The following is a 21,013-nucleotide window of genomic DNA, read 5'->3' on the forward strand; positions in this document are numbered from 1 at the left end:
AATTAGCCTTGAAATTTCCTAGCAGTCTACAAAAATTCAGAAGGTTTCTTACTACATTATCCTAGACAAGAAGAATCAAAGACATGAAGTTCATAACCCTATCTGAGACTACAGCTTAGATCACTTGTCAAATTTTGAGCAAACCACGAAGGATTCCTGTTACACTGACCTACATTAAGTATTTCTGACAAATGATGACAACTACATGTATGCAAACTAGCAAAGACAAATCCTACTGCAACCTCAGTGGCTATATGTTTTTTTGGCTTTGAGCCTTTTTCAGATGTTAGGATACATTTAACCGAATCAGATTGCTGATTCTAACCTTGGTATTAAACAAATCAGTGGAAAAAAGTCTGGAAGACCTCACAGAAAGGTCTGCTAGCTACCAGATGATGTCAGCCTCACAGGGTAGTGACAATCTGTCACACATCAATATGAGTTTGCATTTTGAACTGAAGCCTGAGCTGTTGAATCACAGAGGCTGGAAAACTGTCAAATGCTCTCCCAAAGAGGGTGTGGGGCACAGCAAAAGGACTCTTGGCATCGTTCTCAGGGGAATATTTTGCCTCATGCAAGGACTGGCTCCAACAAGTTCTGAAGGAAGCTCAGGCCTTCTCTACAGGGGAAAATATTTTATGCCATGAGGCCTTTGATGGGACTCTGGGTAGGAGTTTAGCAGATGCCTGAGATAGCTGTATACCTAACTGAAGATGAATGGGGAATGTATGACTCCATCTCTGCGTATGAAAAGAATAAACAGAAGCAGCTAACATGAGAAAAAACAGGGAGCACATTTCTGTGAGGAGAATAAGATAGAGATAACAGAACTTGTCTATGATCCTATCTTTTTCAGAGAATAAAATAGAGATAATAGAACTTGTCTATGATCCTATCTTTTTCTCAGAAAAGGAGAAAAAAATATCTTGCAAGTTAAAGTATCTTTATTTTCTCAACTGACAGCATTTGAGCTGATATCCTCTAAGCTGTGAGCTTGAAAAAGTAATTTCATATTAAAAGAGAGCTTCTACAACTCTGACATTAACATCACAAAACTCAGATCACAAATTACACTTACTTTATTTAATTTAATATTACATGCATTTTAGACAGCAATTCATATTGTTAACTGCATGAGTAGTCAGTCGTTCCCAATGTACAAGGAATAACTGTTGCTGTTACAGTGGAATTCATCAGCATGCACTGCACACAATCGTGTGCAAAGTTACTCTTTGCAGCTAGAAAATCTTAAGGTAATGATTTCTAAAGTGATATTATACAGAGAGTTTAATTTTGGTTTTATGCAGACATTGCATAGTTGATGCTTAGCTTCTCCAGAAAGACTGGATTGTGGTATAAGTATTGTTGAAGCAGATCAAGTCACAGTAGCAAACAAGAAGATTTGAAGAAGAGGCATAACTTTCAGGGTTGAAAGGTCAGCAAGTACAGCCTAGGATGAAAACCAAAAAGGCTTGTTAAACTTGACATTTGAATCAAATTTCCTTAAAGCAAGTCAAGAAGTCAGAAAAAGATTCAAATACTGACAATATTATCAATAATTAGATTCAGAGCTGGCCAAAACCAATTGTGCTGGTTTATGTCAGAACCTTTTGCATTAGTTTTGATTCTAACATTTCAAAGGAAAAGCATATGTTTATGTATATGAACCAAGTAAGTTCATTTTAGCCTTTAGCCTTACTTCAAATATACATGGCATCACGGGTGAATAAGGGGTCTAACATTTCAACTCGCTTCTAAAAATAATTGGGAATTAAGAATCCTTATCCTGTGGCTTGGCTAGTACTTGTGAAGTCCTATGTAATGCCTCAAATAGTCCATGTCTTCTCATAAAAGTATATTTAAAAGAACCCAAAGAAAGCAATCACAAACTCTCAAAGTTTAGAAAAAATGCATCACTGTACTTTTTGTAAAAAAAAATTAACAAGTTACTACGTATAAACAATTATAATTTTCATCTTAATGACTTCACTTTCTTCATTTTCCCATGGCAGTGAAATTTCAGATTTCTATTGAAAAAGCAATCTTACAAAATTTTCATAATTTATAGCACAGAAGCAACTCCATTAAAATGCACTGAGAAAAAAAGTACAAACTTCTACAATATTTCACAAACAATATAACCCACAAACACAGATTATATATTAAACCAGAAAAAATCTAATTGTACAAAATAATTTTATGACACTGCATTTTTGTAGCAAAGAGAGTATATTTCCTTTCACTCCAGAAAGGCAGTGTTAAGTACTGCATGTTCACAATTTCCTTATTTTTTAATCTAAGGTAAGAATTTAGACAGAAAGATTTGCACTATGTCCCATGTGCCATGTGAAGCTTAAGTTACTCTTATTGGCAAAGCATCAGAAACTATTTCAATCTCCTCCAACTGAAACTTATCCTTACTTCAGCTGCAGCCAGTGATGTCACCTCCATCAGGTTGACTGCTCGGAAAGCAAACACAGCAGCTGCCAGGACTGAAAGAAAATGCCCAATATTTAAGTTCCTGACCTCTTAATTAGTAGTTAGAATTAACCTTGATGTAAAATACCAGTTTTCATTCCTTTAGATTCATTATTTTGATTCTGAAGGATAACATACAACAGGTGGCTGTGTTTGAGTTTCTTTGGCCACTCTTTTAAACATACAGGAAACACACAACATTCTTGCAGAAAAGTCTGAGGGAAAACACCTGAGTTTCAGATGATTAGCTTTTCATTGAAAAGGACAAGCTGTCTTATATATATATACAAATGGAATGAAACCCTTTTCTCTTTTATTCACCTACTTCATGTTTAAAAACTGACCCAACTGAGGATACATGTCCTTTAAAACCCCCATCTTAAACCTTCATAAATCCGAGGACATTATTTAAGTACAAAACTTTCAAAGTCTCTTAAATGATGGCCCTTCTAAGGGAGAAATCCAGCAAAACCAGGGGGGCTCTCAGTTGCTCTAGGTACTGAAGTACTTGCCATAAATGAGTAACATGAATCTTGTACTTTGTGAAAACTGATGAATTCATTTACCAGCACCACTGAAGCTACAAGATCATTCGAAGAGCACTTAGCAAATTACCTCACATATTTTTGTTAGAGATGCAGTATTTATGCAATTCTAGTTTTCTAGAAGTTATATTCTTTGGCATGTATGTAATCTGCTTTCAGCATTCGAAGAGCAACTGTTTTCTTCTTGCACAAAATACATTGAAGCTAACATGCATTTGTCTTACATTCACCCAGACTTAACCTGTTTTGTAAAAACAATTCTATTACCAGCAAGAATTTCTAGAGAGTTGTATCCCAGGATTCTGTCCCACAGAAGCAGGAGCTGATCTGTAGCTAAATAACCAGAAAATGCTCGTACCATCCATTTAAAGGAAATTCGTAGCCTGCAAACAAGTGAAAAACAAATTATTACATTTCTGTCTCCCCTAATGATCAGATAGATCCTCTGTAAATTGAAAATATTCCATTATCCCTCTGAATTTCTCTTCCAGGAAGAATAGCCATATTCTCTCAGTCCATTAGTAATCAACATTTTAATTTGCACTAGCCACCATAAAACTATTTAGCATCTGATTTGATAAAGTGCTAATATCATTCTCGTTATCATTCTGATCAAACAATCACATTAGAGTGATCCTCAGCTATTATCACCCTCAGTGTTTCATCCTTGCTGCTATTATGCTATTAAGATAGATATCAATTATGACAAAAAGGTTTTCAGGTTCTATTGCACTTGGTGCCATGAGTTCCCTATCAACTAACAGCCTCTTGCTCTCTCTCCAGGTACCCTCTGCTGTACTAACACATCTCTGTGTCCCCTAGGAAATAAATCATTTATTTCCTTCAGATCTGACATGAAGTACTGAAACTTAGCTGAATAATGCAGTGTTTCTCACAGGGCAATTCTGCTCTTTTTTTCCTAGAGCACACAGAAGAACACACAAAGCACAGACATGCAGGTTAGACAAAGGACTCCAACTGACTGCCAAGGAAAAATGGCACACTGATGTTTGCACTTTTGAGTCCTTTCCTATAGATTACAGAACAGCATTTCCACAACAATGAACCTGTAACATTGGTAAGAAGCCAGAGAGAAGTACTTACGGCTGAGCTCCAATTTCTCTGAGGTGATAAAAGAGCTGGGGCAGATGGGTTTGTAGCAGAGTCTCAAAAAGCAAACACAATGATACAATGCCCTAAAGAAGCAAGATCATACCCTGAATACTAACACTCATCCTGTCAAATCTCAGAAAACAGTATCAGCATCTAAGTATACAAGAATTTTTAATTCAAGCAATAGAACTATTAATGGTATAATATACAACTCAGTGAAGAAAGGCACAAGCAGCTCTAACACCTTCAGCTACTTAAAGCTTTGCTCCTAGAATTCTATGCATGTATTAGAAACATAGTATGTTCTGATTGTCCCTTTCAGCTCTAAGTTTCTTATGGTGTTTGTCTAAGTACTTAGTGAGCTACTATAATATGACCTACTTGAAATATTTCACTTTGATGAAACAGACCTCAGTTGCACTAATAAAATAGAGGATGTGAGAAAAAGTATCTCTCTGATAACTAAAACAGAACAGCAATGGGGATAGCTACAAGAAAAAGTTAAATATAACCACATTGTAAATTTCTTTTTAAAATTACCATGGACATGAGTAGACTCCTGTTTGACTTGTTTCCCTACTACTAATGATGGAAAGCACAATTCACAGCCTTGAAATGGTGTATCAAGGAAAGGATTTTCTTTTAATGAGGAAATGTTTTCAAAAAGCAATATGACTATTCAGCACTTTTTGAAAGAGAAAAACATAATATTCACTATGTTTCATTCTTCAGAAGGAGAAGATGAGCCAATTTCTACAATTGTCTTACATTCAAGATAGTTGGTCCTGCTCATAAATGTAACCAAATGATTTACATTCACCTAACAGTGCTAAACAGCATGTGCTGCCACAGCAAGATGCTTCAAGAAACAGACATTAACTTGATACAACTGAAATAATATCTGTATACATATGACTATATTTTAATCCCTCTACCCCAGACAATTCTTAGGTGTGTACATTACATCAAAAAACTTAACTCTTACCAAAAAACTCCACACCCTCATAAAATGAGAACTTACTATTTTAATAAGGTACAAGATATAGCAAAGACTAACATTGGCATAGTAAACAACAATATCCAAACTGGAATTTCCTAATAATTTTCCCAAGCTTGCCTGAAATATTTTATAATCTTTCAAAGGATGTATTTCAATTGCATAGAAAACCATGCCACTGTATATTGGTGTTCTGTAGCAAACAGGTATCAAGTGAGTGGGTTTAATTCCTAATGAACTTACAGAGGGATGAGAAGAGATGGAATGGAGTCTGAAGAAAAAACGCACATACATCTCACGGAATATCTGATACAATTTGGAAGGTTCATGGTACAGAAAACAAAGTGGAGCAACTGAAAGGATAAAAGAAGTATAGTTGACTCAACACCATAAACTGCTAAAAGAGTTCAATGATTAAGTGCATGAAGTATGAGGAAAAACCAAGTAATTTATAGTAGCACAACTTACAAAAACAATACTAAACCAATTACTGAGAAAGAAGTATTCTATAACAGAGTATCCTTTAATGCAAAAAGTCAAGAAAGGGAGTACAATACATTTGAGGTAACTGCTGTATATATTTCAAGAATCTAAACTAGTTAGAACCTGCTCACTACAGCACTGGCTGAAGGGTAAGAAACATGCTTTAAGGGTAGCTTCTCTGGGGTGTTGGGCAATAGGATGTTCAACAGTGCACGTTTTTGATTCAATCATCCTTAACTTCCAGTGTACCCTGGGGCTAGTGACCAGCTCCAAACTGGTTCCCCATTTTCAAGACTGCTTCGAGATGGATGTTGTGAAAATGAAAATATTTTAAAAATAGCTTTTGGTTGCCACAATAACATCACATATGTATGACCTGTTTATTTCTCACAAGATGTGTAAACCATGGACATTTGGTAGTTTACTATTTGGAAGTCTTTTAGTACAGCAATTCAAGTAAGAATTGACTCCATTTGTAAAGAGCAGCTCTTAAACTTTTTCCTTTTGTAAAAGTCTAGCATATAGATAAATCTGTTCTATGTATATGCTGCACAAACATAACCAGATTGATACTCTACCCGTTCAATGCATTTTCACAGTTGTCCTTACACATTTTTCTCAACAGCCTTTTTATCTGTCCACTCACCATGCAGACTGCTTCATTTTACAGGTACACTCATTTTGGATGACAGTTTAACACACTCATAGTGTTCACCTCTACATTCACCTTCCCCTCCCAGGTTTATGTACACTAAGCTAGGGATATGGATAGAGTTGTCTGCATACATATGTATACATACACACATAGATATATGTACATATATATATGGATCTATGCATGTGTGAATTTATTTTCCTATCTACATATCAGAGAAGGTGGCTTAATAAAAAACTGGTGCATGTGTATGAGAGGTAGGGTGCTAAGGCAGGGTGAGATGTTCACAGAAACGTGTATTCATGTAGGGGTAAGAAAAGCAGAGAGTGTTACTAGTGTTTTCAACGACTGAAGGTGGAGGTGCAAGACCTGGCAGTGTACATATGTCCATAAAGGCCAGGAGGGTAACTGAACAGTGTCTGGCAGCTGGCACCCTGCAGATGTATGCATGCAAACAGGAAAAAGAGTACAGGATTTACATAAGGACTCAGAGACTTCCTCGTGCAGCAGCACAGCACAGAACACACAGTGCTCTGGGCCCAACCACTGCACCCCCAGCCTGGAGCTGCACTGCTGTGTTTCTGCTGCCTTGTTTTTCAGCCCCCCTCCTTCTGCAGCCAGCATATTCTGAGCCCTGCAAAGAGCCAGGACAGGAGGGAGGGAGGAAATTCACACCCAGGTTTGGGAGACACTGTTCTCAAGGGCAGAGTCAAATCCAAACATTTTGAAAAGCTGTTCACACAGAACAAGTGAAAGCCTCCCAGTGAGTACCAAAGGAAGAGCTTGTAACTAAAGTGTTCATTACGTCAAAGACTGAAGATTCCCTACTCAGGTTCAAATCTGCATTTCATATTTCAATGGTGTGATTTTAATGATTGTATAATCAACTTCATTATTAGCAAAAACCAGCATTTTAAATATAATCTTAATTTGCTTGCCCTGTGGTGCCAGAAAGACCTTTGATAAATCAAAGGAAAAAACATAAAAGCCATGACTAGTCTCACATTGCTGGAGTACATCTGCAATAGCTGCCTTGTAACATATGAAATCCAAGGATTTTTCTTTCTCCTAAAAATCCTGTTGATATTTGTGCTTGCCTCTGTGCAGTGAAGTAGCAACCAAATGTAATGCTCTTTTAATACCTCTTGTAAGCACATAGATCCAGCAACAAACCTTTCACCTAATTTATGTTTTTCAGATCTCTTTTCACAGGTAACTTGATCTATCCAGACGTGAAACAAACAAGAAAAGAGCACTCTGAACAAGTTTTATCCCTCTATTCACACACATTAAGGTGCATAGATTAGCTCAGCTATTAGCTCTCAAAGAAGGAACTCCCATATGGTAGTGAGCTGCAATATAAATAATATAAAGAGTCTGGAGTTTTTAACATTACATACAACAGTCTTCATACACAAAGAAACAGAATACACACAGGCTTAAAAGTTGCAGAAAATCACATTCAGCTTTAAACTGCAATATGGTAAAAAGCAATCCCGAGGTTATAGTTTATGAAAGTCACACTTACCATACATAGAAAAGCCATGAAAAGGGATTACACCTACAAAACAAAAATATTTCTTGTTTTGTTCTTTTATAGTACTTTTTATCCAAGCAAAAAAAGTTATTTCCCCTCCAATTTATTAGATTTTATTCTGCCTCCTGTAGGAATAAGATATTTCCTTGTTATGGCACCTGCAGAGATCTCAATCTTGTAAATATTTAAGTACAGTCTCATTTACTTCAAGACAATCAACTACAGGCTTAAACACGAACTATAGTTCCTAGAAAGCCAAGTAAAGCTCAGTTTCCATGAAGTTGTTACGTATAAGCTTTGCTGATATCAGAACCTAATTTCAGATAAATGACAACCTGTAAATGTCATGCACTGACAAGAATGGAGCAGGAAAAAAAAAAGGAAGCCAAGACCTCTAGTAATTCATGTAGTAATCAGATAAAACATTTACAGTACTTGGCAGCTGTAGCATGACAACTCTCTTTCCTTTCCAGCTGATCTTAGCTCCCATTCACTAGTTTTCATATAGGACCAGTAAGAGGGAGCTGCTTCAGCAAAAGATCATAAAAACAATGCTTCATGGCTACAAAGCTGCAAGGAATTGCAGAGGCAAGCATGGAACAAGGGGGAACAAAAGTATGTGCTGCAACCGACTCCACTGAAACACAGAAGACATAAAAAGACAAGGCCAGAGATACAGATCTAAGACTGGTGACATAAGGCCTTGAAAGAGCAAAGAGCTTGAACTTAAAATACAAATGCAGTGCAAGACCAGGGAGAGGATTCAGTAGACAGGGGTTGAAATGGTCAAAGGAATAGTTGATCAAAACAATTTTAATAATAAGTCTCAACAACAGCAATGATATGAACTTAAAATCAGACAGATTAGCTATGTCTGAATTTTTAATGTGAACACACATTTTGAAAGGAAAAGCATTCAGGGTGTGGTTTGCTGAGTGCTGAAAAGCTGGGAGGTCAGAGAGTTTCAGCATGTATCATTCAGATCCTGGGAGTGGTGACATAAGGCTGGAACACAAGCTGCTGCACCACAAGTTGTTTTCCTTCTCCTTCCCACACACACAGACAAATTCCGTATGGGACTGCTAACACGAGGCTGACTGCGGATTTGGAGTATCTTCAGTCCAGCTCACTCCTGTAAATTACTGAATTTCACAGAAAAACAGCAAAACGTAACTTGTAATTGAGAAAGAAGTTACCATGTAGCTGAGAAAAAAAAAATCCTGTCTCTTTCCAATCTACCAGTAGAGGAGGCAATAGCACAATTCGTACCGTTTGGAGGATAGAAAACAGCGTATTCTTCCATGCCGAGTTTTCCTGTGAACCACCAAACCAGAAAGAAAATGGTATCAAGCTGTTAAAACGCGTAAAGATTTGAATTTTAAAAGTAGATTCTAAGTTACAATTATAAAAACCATAACATGGATGGTGCAGTTCAGACACAACAAACGTTTAAGTAATATGTTCGACACAAAAGACTAAGCCAAGAAAATCACTGATCATATAGTCTGACCCTATAAGTTTTTATCTTCCCTGCAAAATGAACACATTAGTAAACCATATTTTAACTGTAGAATCTAATCATCCCAAATCCATTATTAAACATCAACAATTTATTCAGAAATATAAAGGTGTTATTATGCATAATTGCAACTGATTAAAACTTGTAATTGTTTAAGTTTCAAAAGGAGAAAATTCAACCTGAAAATGCAATTACTTACATGAAAATATAGAGAACATTCAGAGATCCTTTAGGTCTCTGTGTATTCTGTTCACTGTACACAGAAGAATTTAGCACAGGGAACTTTTGTCAGGTTCAATGGACTTCGATATTTTCCTGTAGCATGAACTGACTGAATTAAAATCAAAACTAACCTTCAAAACCTTTGCCTACCACCCCGTGAAAATAAAATCCAGTATTTTCCAATTACAGAAATGAGTTGTTTCATTAAACTAAAAAATATTTTCTACTTTTCCTTTCAATAGCTTGCTTGCTGTGCAGCTGGGGGTTGTAATCTGGAAGGAGAGTATTTTTAGCATAAAGCATATCTCGTGGAAAATTAGCCAAAAATAGGACCTACAAGCCTTTTGGATTTACACTGCACAGATTTAGATATCAACAACTTCATTCCCCAGATTTGAGTAGGAATACATAGGATGTTCCCCATAGCTGTGTTTCTGGGCTGCCATGGCTCTGTGTCTGTTGTTCTGCTCTCAGGTGAGCCCTTTGCTCATTCAAGGTAGGTAAAGAAAACTCCCTAATTCAGCTAATGAGAGAGAAAACATCTAAAAGCAATAAAGAAGGAATTAAAAAATTAGAAAACAAACATTACCTCTATTGACATAAGAAGCAGCAAGAGGAAAACTCTCAGCAGAGGTTCTGCTCAAAGTACTTGGGGATCACATTTAGCTAAATATGCAGACACCAGGGGCCAAGGAAGAAAATGGGAATGTAGAAGGTTAAGGTACATGGAAAAAAAAAAGTGATTGGATCACTGAATGACTCAAGGAGGAAGGTGAAATTAGGAACCTCTGGGTAAAGCCAAGGCAGGTGAGGCTCTAAGCAGCAGGAAAACAAGAGTCCAGAGGTATAGCATTAGAAGCTGGCAGAGAAGGCAAGTGGACTGAACAGATAAATTTAAGACTGTTAAGAAAAAGGATGAAAACTTAAGCCAAAGAACATCCAAAAATAAGTTGACACTCTGGAAAATGCCAAGGCTTTTAAAAAAATCAGTGTAATTATGCTTGGTAAAGCTCTACGCTCTCACATCCTTAAAGAGAACTCACAATTCTTCAGCAACATGTTCTGCTCCTGTCTACAAATATCTGCAAAACTCACTGCTTTGGGAAGATACATTCCATAGCCACTTAGCATTGCTAAATTTATTAAACTTGAAGAGGACAACATTGTGTATTTAAATTTCTAGTTCTTACGAAGACAGATGTTGTCAAGATTTTACCATAATGTCATAGTTGTGTGCTTCATTTATTTTGATAAAACACTGCAGAATTACACACAGGAAACTGCAGTAAAAGAACAACATTGCAATCTGGCCTTGATGTGACCAGCTCCTATACTGTCATAATAGAATCTGCAGAAGTCAACAGGATGCAGGGAGTTTGCCTTATACATTAATGTATATGTAGTCTACTAGGTGCAATGAAGACAAAGCAAATTCACATCCTGTATTACTGCAGCAGTCAACAGAAATCGATATGATCTCTTTTAAGACAATTCCTTTTACCTCCTATGTATGATTTGGGTGGGGTGGCACTGCTGTAAGAAAAGTGCTCCAGTACAGAAGTATCTCGGGAAAAACAGAGCAATACCTGTAGAAAAGACAGCATAGGAAAGTCAGCTGATTTACTCCTCAACAAAGCAATGTCAAATTTAAGGACCTGACTTAACTGGCACCTATTAGATGCTACTGAAGAGAGCTTGAAAGCTCTTGATTGACTTTGTTTATTTTCACATTCAAATTTCCAGACTCACTTTGAACTTGCTATGATTTTACCTTCACATTCATTTGTTGTCAGTAAAGTATCCACATTTTCCAACCCTCCCTTTTCACAGGTGCTTATCCCCTTCTGTCACAACTTTAGTGGCTGCTTTGATGTCTATTAGGCCATTTTTCTATTCAGTTACTATGACCTGGGTAAGTCCTTGCAGTGAATAAGCAAATGAGACATTTACATTCTCACATGTGTGCAGTGCCAGAAGGCTGATCCTTACATTCAGTTTTCTTCCCAGGATATTTACAGAATACTTGCATGATATTCAGTCCTTCCAAAAGGCAGAGGTTATAACGTTCACCTTGTATCCCAAAGTTCTGAAATGTACATTGTATTCTGCAAAGTATATTTGGTTTTGATTGCTCACATAAAAGAAAGTCCAATATTCACAGCAATTGAGTATAAAATTAAATAGCAAAAGCTTTCCTAGGATAAAAATTAACAAGAAAGAATCGCATCCTATATGGAGTTGTAAAAAAGTGTAAAAATTAACATTATACTTTAAAATCCTCACGTCCCCAAGCAGTGAAAGGCTGTGCTATCAGGAATGCACACGAGAGGGCAGACTCAACTTGCTGCTGACTTTGGCACACCTGAATCCCTCTGCTCTGGCAGGTTTTAAGAGTTTGTTTCAACTGTAGTCAAGGCGTAAAAAGGGGATATGTTTTAGATGGTTTTTCCCTATGCAATTTATTGGGGATAAAAATGAATGGATTTTTTCATTAGGAGTGGAATGATTCCATAATGAGTGCAATGAGGTCATATTTTGAAACTTTTTCCTTCTCTGAACTTCAAAACTATTTCTCAGATACAAATGTCTTTTAAAAAAGAAATAGTTTCTTTATTTCGGTTTAAGCTAAGTATTATTTTTGTACTATACACAATCATTTTCAGAGCTGCCAAAATATCACTGACAATAACAATACACAGGCAAATGTAATTCTCTGTGTATGTTAAGTGAGGTGAAAGAAGAAGAAACTAATCTGAAAATGACATAAATTATGTTCTCTCATAGGGGAAAGAATGTAACCTTAATTTGAGGCCCCATTTTTTAGGAATACAGTGTACAGTACCAGTATCTGGAAGCCTTTAATTAAGACTGTGCATCTTTATAAGAGATAGACTCAAGTTCAAACATGACTATACCTAAAAACTGCTGGGTGAGGTTCTTTGCATGTCTTCGTTATGCAGAATGTTAAAACTAAAGTGTTCAAATTGACCCTCTGGTCTGAAATAATAAACTTACAAATTTATTAGTCCATGTTATTTTTGTCATTAACGAAAATAATAATGCTAAAAAAACAACTACAAAACTCCCTTCTCAAGCACAGAAATGTTTGGCAAACTATTGGATATTCACAATAAAAAGTGCAAATAAAACCACGAAATTCAAACCACCAAGGGAAAAAAAACAACCCGAAGCCAAAGCTCCTATCAAAAAGAAATTACTTTATTAAAAGTGACTGCATTTTATTTCAATAAAGTTATAAAAACTTGTATATTTGGGGATAAAGAAAGCAAAGATATTAAAGGCAATAAATTACATCATTTCCCAGTGTTCTTCCTGAAAAGGATTGCAAGCTACTAAGGAGGTACCAATAATCCAACAAAATAGCCTCATCATTATTTTAAGCCCAAATTTTCTTGTTTTGATGGATGTTTTATTTGTTAAGCAACACACAAACACACACTCTGCTCAATGACTTGGAAAACTCAGTGCCAGTAAATCCTCATGAAAATAAAACATAAACCCAGTGCAAACATAGAAATAATGTATCTGGTAGTTTAACGTTTTCATTACCTATTTTATTTAGCCAATATTTAATTCCAGCTATAATATTAAATCTGCAGTAATTTATTAATACTATCCCATATCAATGGCCCATACTGCAGAATTTTTCCAGGGGCTATAGAACAAAATAATTTGGCAGCAAAGCATTTGCAAATTAGGTTGGAAGAGGAAATTATCAAGGCAAATGGATAACTTTCCTCTAGAGAAGAGTCTGAAGAATACCACAAAGTAGCAAACAAAAGTAGTGCAACAAATTAGAAGTTTGAGATATTCTTTGCCTCAAAGCCTTGCAGTAAAACCAGCCACATAATTTTTCAAAGATTTTTGGTGACTGTCCTTCAAATTAGTAAAGACAGTTTAGTCCTTTTTATGATTTTCATTCTGTAGTCAATAGAGATACATAAAAACTTAAAATACTCAACTGTACTATATATAGAGAATGACAAAATCTATTTCCAGTGGTCTTAAACCAAAAGATTAAACAGTATATTAGTTCATACACCTTCACAGATTATAATCCCATGTCCACTGGAACTGTCAGTTAATGGCTAATTAATATGCCTTAGTAGTCTACATAATAAATGAAACAGAAATGAAAATTGGATTTTCACATCCCATGATGATGACATAACTGTCATGACTAATTAATATGCCTTAGTAGTCTACGTAATAAATGAAACAGAAATGAAAATTAGATTTTCACATCCCATGATGATGACATAGTGTTACAATAATGAAGATCAACTTTGACCCTTAAATCTAGGAAAAACTTCCACATGTAAATATTTTAGTGAACAAATATCGGTGTATGAGTTGCCATTCTGCAGCTTTCAAATTTTACTAATTAATATGCCTTAGTAGTCTACGTAATAAATGAAACAGAAATGAAAATTAGATTTTCACATCCCATGATGATGACATAGTGTTACAATAATGAAGATCAACTTTGACCCTTAAATCTAGGAAAAACTTCCACATGTAAATATTTTAGTGAACAAATATCGGTGTATGAGTTGCCATTCTGCAGCTTTCAAATTTTAATTCAGAACCAAATTCAGATACAGATCTTAATACTGTAATGACTTTTAAGCACAAAAAGTAATCATTTCATCCGGTTACAGTTTTAAGTATTGATGTTTAAATGCTATAAAGGTTTATTATATGGAGGCATAACTGAACAGTATGCTTAAATAGTGCTGCATATTTTTGTATCCATATGGACTAAGCAGTGTTAAGGACAGTTTTTTGCCCAGGAAAATTATTAGCAGTTTTACATGTTGCCATCAAAGAAGAAATTACTGTGTTTCATGTAACTCTAAACCAAAAAAATTAAGCAAGTTTGCTGCATGACATTTCTGTTGACACTGCAATCAACTACACATGAGGAAATTCATAGGTGTAATCTCCTCCTATTTAAGGGCATTTGATAGGCAGCAACAAAGATCATTCTTGATAAATTAATTGTGTTCCCCATTGCTAGAAGCAGTTTTGGAAAGGGAGCAATCCTAAAAGTAGCTGTACATGCCACAGAAGCACAGAAGTGTTAGAACAGAAGCATCTGTCCCACTGTACTCTGCCTACACAAAGGCAGTTGTCACTCCAAAGATCATACAATTCCACAGGAATATACTTACTAGATTTTCTAACCAAAAAATAGTCACATACCTGATATAAATAGTCCTCAAATACAAAATAGTAGTCATCATTGCTTGCTGTCAGCTTTACATCCTGTAATAAAACATCAGTTTGAGAGCACTTCAGATTCCCATGGAAGCTAAACTTAACACAGAGGTAGAAAACACTGTCTCACCATTGCATCATGAAAGAACTGTAGCTAAGCTTATGTTCCATATTTTAAAACTAGAAAATGCTATATTGACTTGATGATTACCATTTCTTTATGGTTTAATGGTTCAACTCAAATGTCTTACACAAGAGCCAATACAGGCACAAGGAGTGAGTTCATAATAATAAATTCACATGAATTTGTCCTTACACTCCTTAAACCAAACCATATAACATCTTCCTTGTCAGAAAAACCCAAACAAGATATCTGTGTGATGAGTATATAAATCACTTAATGACTATTTAGTGAATTACTTACTTTGTAAATCAGGCTGTCAACTAAGAGGTTGTGCTGAATCACATTGGACTTCAGCTGTTCATAATACAAGATATCCTAAAATTAAAAATATTACCATCATCAATCTAAGACACAACTTCAAATTATATTTAAACCACTAAATTCAATTTTCAAAAATTGAACAAAAAAAAAAAAGAAAAAAAGCATGTATTCAGCTGAAAAAAGCACTGCATATTTATGAAGCATTCTATCATGGTTTATTCTAGTTTAAACCATAAGAATTCAGACATTATAAAATGACCTCTTCTTTAGACAATTAATGAATGCATTAGTTCAAAGAAATTAGAGGGGAAAAAAACTCCCATGAGATAATGAACAAATTTCTTTTCTGGGCACTGTTTCAATAGAATGCAGTGAATAAAAAAATTCAGGTAACATTCTGAACAGAAGGAAAAAAAAATTCAACAGATTCTCAGTAAGTGTGTGCCATTCACCCTGTGCAATCAATGAGGCAGACACCCCACAGGAAGAGAAAGCAATTGTGTGATACATGAGCATATGATAAATATATATATATAAATATAGACACAGCAAATGGGATGGTTTGCACAGACAATATTAACTGTGACACATGTTCACCTTTTCAAATGTTTTATCTCTGCAACCTTAAAAATGCTCTTCTAACACAGTTCCTCTAAACTGTACCATTAAAAATGAAAACTAATAAACAGGCAACGTGTTTGTGCATTTCTAAACAATCCTGCACACAGAGCTCACAGCTTCTCATTTTCACAGTTATGGTGCTGGATTGTTAGCATCATCCCTTGCTTGGCTGTGTATTAGCTTTATACTGAACCTGAGCTTTACTGAATAAAATTTTCCAAACAACAACATTGGATGCTAGCACACACAACACTGCCCATACCAAACCCTCATAATGTTTTACATTAAAGAAAGGAAATTCATGGTTCGTATGAGTTAGAGCTTCACACAGCTATAAATGCAACAGTGCCTAAACTGCAAATCAGAAACATTGCAGCAAGAAATGTCTACGTCCACACAGTTCAGCTCTAGCAGAGAAACTGTTCACAAGAGGTAAAGAAGTGTTAGATATATCAATAAAGTCTATATGGAACTCAGCAGATCATAAATCGGCTAAATGTATATGGAAACTGCTTTCCCATACTTTATAAAAAATGTATTGAGTATAGACAAGAAGAACATCTCAGGGTGTTAAGTGTTCTAGCAGTAGTCACAGCTTTACTTCTGTGAAACACTAGTACAATGCTTAAAATGAACTATGGACATTAAGCTCATAACACAGCTAAGGCAACCCTGTGCCATCCTACCTGATCCATGGCCAATCTGCTGGGTCTGTCAGAAAACCTACCCTGTTACTGCATTCAGTCCATAAAACAACTGTAACAGCATTCAGGATAACAAATGCTATGCAAAAAACAGTCTTGGAAAAGATGATAAAAGGCTCTGACAGCTGTTACACTAGAACAGTTTCAGTTTAGTATGACAGAAAAACATTTGTATGCCTAAATCATCAGCCTAAATGAATGTCACCAACAAAGTGTATCTCATCCAGACATTGATAATTTCTGTTGTGTGCATGGAGTGAGGGTGCATTTTGTATTTTACTGCTTTCCTATCCTTTATTTCAGCAATCTCAAAGTGGTGGACTAATTCACACTCTGCAGCACTTCATCCACCCTGACTACTTTGTCTTGATGTTATTGTCACCACTTTCTAGCCACTAACCCTCACCTTTCTAGAACCCTTTCAGCATCATGACAAAATACTGTCTCGCCACTAATTCCCTGCACAGTCTACTCACTTCAGGCTCAAGGCTCTGGACATTGTAGAATGTCTCTGAAAGGGGAATGGTCACTGCCCTCAGTCTCAGAATACTGCATGTGTACAGAGTTTATTTTTCTTCTTCATCTGCTGCTGACAAGTATCATTTGCTATGGGCATAGAAAATTATCTCAAGGTAAAATACTATGTCAGTGAGAATTTATCAGCTGCCCTGACAGCTGCCTGACATGTGTTCACGAGCACCTTTACAATAAACTGAAGCTGAATGACCTTTTATTATACTGTAAAGGCACATAAATGAGCACCTGTGATCAAACAGGTAATGTACTGATCTCTAGCTTACTTACCACTAAATTGCATCAATAAACACAGCAGAGACTAACCTTTTGAGAGCATCTAAAATACTCACACTTCATGCATGCTATAAACACATATTAAAAACAACTATGAAGTAGAGTTAAATTTTAAAAGGACCTAACAGTATGGCTGACAAAGGTACTACTAGTCAGACACAGCTTGTTTCTCTTTAGAAAAGGTAACCATTGAAAATTTTCCATGTGAATTTCAGGAAATGTGTTTTTCTGAAACAACTCATGGTTTACACAAACATAAGAAGAAACATCATTTTTCTGATTATTATCTTGACTTTGAGTAATTAAACCAGAATACTTTGTTTCCCACTTCTTTCACTTTCCAATGTAAGATAAAAATGCTCTTAAAGCATGAAGCACTTAGAATATAAGCAAATGCCCTGTAACCAACAACAGTAATTTCATACCTATAATGTTTCTGCTCTCAAAGAGATAAAGACTTCTAAAATTCCAACTGCCCATATAACTTAAAATAACTAAAATCTAGTGTTGAGCATCCTAGGTAAGATGTATAATATTTCATTATTATTTCATTCATTCTATATCATTATCAACAGCTTTCTTTTACAAATGATTGAATCTCTTATTTACTAGAAACAAATGCCTATTTTATTTTTTAAAAAAAAGAATAAACTAAGCCATTCTAATACCAGCTCAAATAACTTCAAGTCCTTAGGTAAGATGTCAATAAACAAGATTTACATTTGTTTCTAAGGGCAAGATCCTATGATCATATTATGTAGCTGCCAATAAATGCCCCTTCTTACAAGAAAATGGCTATACCTTCAAACAACAGGAGATACTATAAAATTCTCACATTAACAGCAAATTTACCTGTATGCAAGTAAGTTTTATTGCAACAAAAGTCTTGCATCAAAGTTTTCCCAATTCTGTAAAGATTTTAAATCAGCAAATTTACCTGTATGCGAGTAAGTTTTATTGCAATAAAAGTCTTGCATCAACGTTTTCCCAATTCTGTAAAGATTTTAAATAGGGATTAACTTTTTAAGGTATATTAAATATATTGACTATAGCATGGATCAGGCACTGCAAAAGATTTCATTGTTGAGGACTTGCATCAAATGTAAAGCACTATGAGAGCCTTCTGCTGGACAAGGGAGTTTGAAAACATCTAACTAGCTCCTCTTTAGGTATTTTTGACTGTTAGATATGTAGCATATGTGTGATAATAAACAAAGCAGTTGACAAGATATGTACATGCATAAGATGACAGGTTCAAACAACCAAGAAAAAGGTATAACCCATCTTCTCTTTATAAAACTTAGCAAGGATAAGAAAGGTTCAGTCTTCTTTCCAGGACATTTTTCTTGTTCCCTTCTGAAAAAGTCAGCATCATATAGGAAAACCTCAGGAGCTACCCAGATCAACTGAATAGTTTGTTCTAAAGTATTTTGCTTATATATCTATTAAAAAATTAGGGAAGAGCCTAAAAGATTTCACCAGAGCAAAGAGATTTTAACATCATAAAACGTTTATCAGTTTCTGTGACGACTCAGTAGAGCATTTTGGAAAAGGATCACTAGAAGATATGTGCTTGCACTTTTGTGTTTTCACTTAGTCTCCACCTTTTACTCTCACTTTGCTCCTTACCTCTGGCTGATTAGAAATGTTAAGAATGAGTGCCCACAGATCAGCTCGGAGTGCTGTTGGACATCCCTGACGAACATATTGCTGAGCTGCAGCACTATCTTGCTCTGCTAAAACTGTAAGAAACAAAGCAGGTAAAAAAATTGATGTAGCATAAACCTTCTATTGAATCCCTTAAGTTCTAACTTAATGAACTGGCTTATCATGCTGTAAGCATCAGCTAATGGGAAAATACCAAAAAGGTTTGGTTTCCACAATGGAATTTTTATGTAGTTCCTTGGGAAACGAGGCAATTGGTTTAATAAGCAAGGCTGTACTACCTTCTGTCATAAAATAGTACTTAATATGTATTCATGACTATATCAAGGCTAGTTGCAGCTATTGATTTGGCCTCATACAGAACAAGCAGCCATATACAGCCAGGAAATGCTCCTGTTTAACTGTGAGTGCTATCTCAGCTCAAACAGGAGATTGCCACTCATTGTGGCTTTTCGTGTCTTCCTTGTTTTCATGTTAACCATATGAGTATCTTCACAGATAACTGCAGGGCAAGAATTTTCCACTTGAGAATGTACTGTCATGTCCTCTCATTATTGGTATACGTACTCTGGAGGATAAAGAATTTCCCAAAAGATTTTGGTTTTTCTTCATGTTGACGTAAAACAAATATTGTGCTGTTGACAGGTTTGCCTAGATAAGTCATGGTTGTGAAGCTTTAGGCTACTCTGTCACAAGGGCCTCATCCTGAACACAGTTCTGTATGTACTGTAGAATAGACTACCTCCTTCCTTCCTTAAATCTCTAAGCTTTGAAGACATGCATCTTCAGCTATTGTAATCTGGCAAAAGTGCTTCCCATCAAGCTTATGTGATTAACTTCACCCTTATACCCAAAATGCTTTTCACAACAGAGAGAGTGGGGAAAAAATTCTGTGATATTATCTAGACATTAGATAGGTGGTGTACTAGTGCTCAGAAGGTTCCAAATTTGTATCCTGATTTTTCTGAAGTCTCTATTAAATAACTTCCTTTTCTGTATTTCACTAAATTCGATATTCACAATATCTGCCTTGAAATGACTTAGAAGGATGAGGTTCAGAATTAAAAATCTATGGAATTGATTCTTCTCTCCTTCTCTCTCATCCTAAACATTGAACAGACCAGTTTGCCAATCTTTTGTTGAACCTGAAGAGCTTTAACACAAACATTCTGGGATTCTTTGTTCCTAAATGAAGAGGGCAAAATGAAAAACATTCCTACAATCTCCACAAAAATTTGAAAGCCTATGATTCATCTTGGTGCCCACGACTGTTTACCTTATTTTTTCTTACCGAGATACAAAACATTACGAAGCAGTTTTGCTATATACAAGAGAGGTTCTATTCAATACAACAAAGAAAAACCCTCAGACCTGGCAACATAGCTAATATAAACCCAAAGTCAATACATCAGTGGCAACCAAAGACATAACTAACACCCATTACAGCATAGAGCAGAGCTCCCCCTTAATGAACTGTGATTTCAGTTTATGGTCAAGACTCCTAACTTACATTTTTACAAAATTTTATGTCTTTGCATATAGGAAAAGTTAAGGCATTCTCTGTAATAGAGGCTGCTCTACACAGAGAGGAGATGAAGAATAAGAACTACATTGTGGAGTTGAATGAATAGCTCTGGAAGTCCAGACAGGGAATTTTTTTGGAAGAAGGGGGAGAGGGGGACAGTGCCTAATGAGTTGCTTTTGAATCAGAAAACTGACAGTGAAGGACAGAAAGATGATCACAAAAGAAGAAATCAAAAAGGTCACTGCTTTGCTACTGCAACAACAACAACAAAAAGATATATGGAGCACTTTTGGGACAGTATCCACTCTCTTTTCCTTTCATGGTGCTAATGTTTAGCAGAAATCACGAGATAGTAAGGGACAAATATTGATGTATTTCAGCCATTCCTTGTATGTTTCTTCTATAAGCAAACTTAAGCTATTAAAGAATTATTTCTTTTATCTTTCCTTTTCT

General features: G+C 35.7%; 1 protein-coding gene across 1 annotated transcript in view; it reads right to left on the bottom strand.

Annotated features, from left to right (window-relative positions):
• Positions 1 to 1,066: 1,066 nt before the first annotated feature.
• Positions 1,067 to 21,013, bottom strand: part of TBC1D19 (TBC1 domain family, member 19) — a gene marked incomplete at its 5' end in the record, with an annotated part of 30,663 nt that continues 10,716 nt past the window's right edge. The window contains 11 exons of the mRNA XM_009079817.1: positions 1,067 to 1,450; positions 2,422 to 2,492; positions 3,291 to 3,406; positions 4,128 to 4,219; positions 5,377 to 5,486; positions 7,800 to 7,832; positions 9,078 to 9,122; positions 11,051 to 11,135; positions 14,776 to 14,838; positions 15,215 to 15,289; positions 19,000 to 19,112. Coding sequence (XP_009078065.1) covers positions 1,376 to 1,450; positions 2,422 to 2,492; positions 3,291 to 3,406; positions 4,128 to 4,219; positions 5,377 to 5,486; positions 7,800 to 7,832; positions 9,078 to 9,122; positions 11,051 to 11,135; positions 14,776 to 14,838; positions 15,215 to 15,289; positions 19,000 to 19,112 — 878 coding nt within the window. The remainder of the gene's footprint in view (positions 1,451 to 2,421; positions 2,493 to 3,290; positions 3,407 to 4,127; positions 4,220 to 5,376; positions 5,487 to 7,799; positions 7,833 to 9,077; positions 9,123 to 11,050; positions 11,136 to 14,775; positions 14,839 to 15,214; positions 15,290 to 18,999; positions 19,113 to 21,013) is intronic.

This window comes from Acanthisitta chloris, unplaced genomic scaffold, assembly GCF_000695815.1.
Source record: "Acanthisitta chloris isolate BGI_N310 unplaced genomic scaffold, ASM69581v1 scaffold18268, whole genome shotgun sequence".
In the NCBI taxonomy this organism is placed as follows: domain Eukaryota; kingdom Metazoa; phylum Chordata; class Aves; order Passeriformes; family Acanthisittidae; genus Acanthisitta; species Acanthisitta chloris.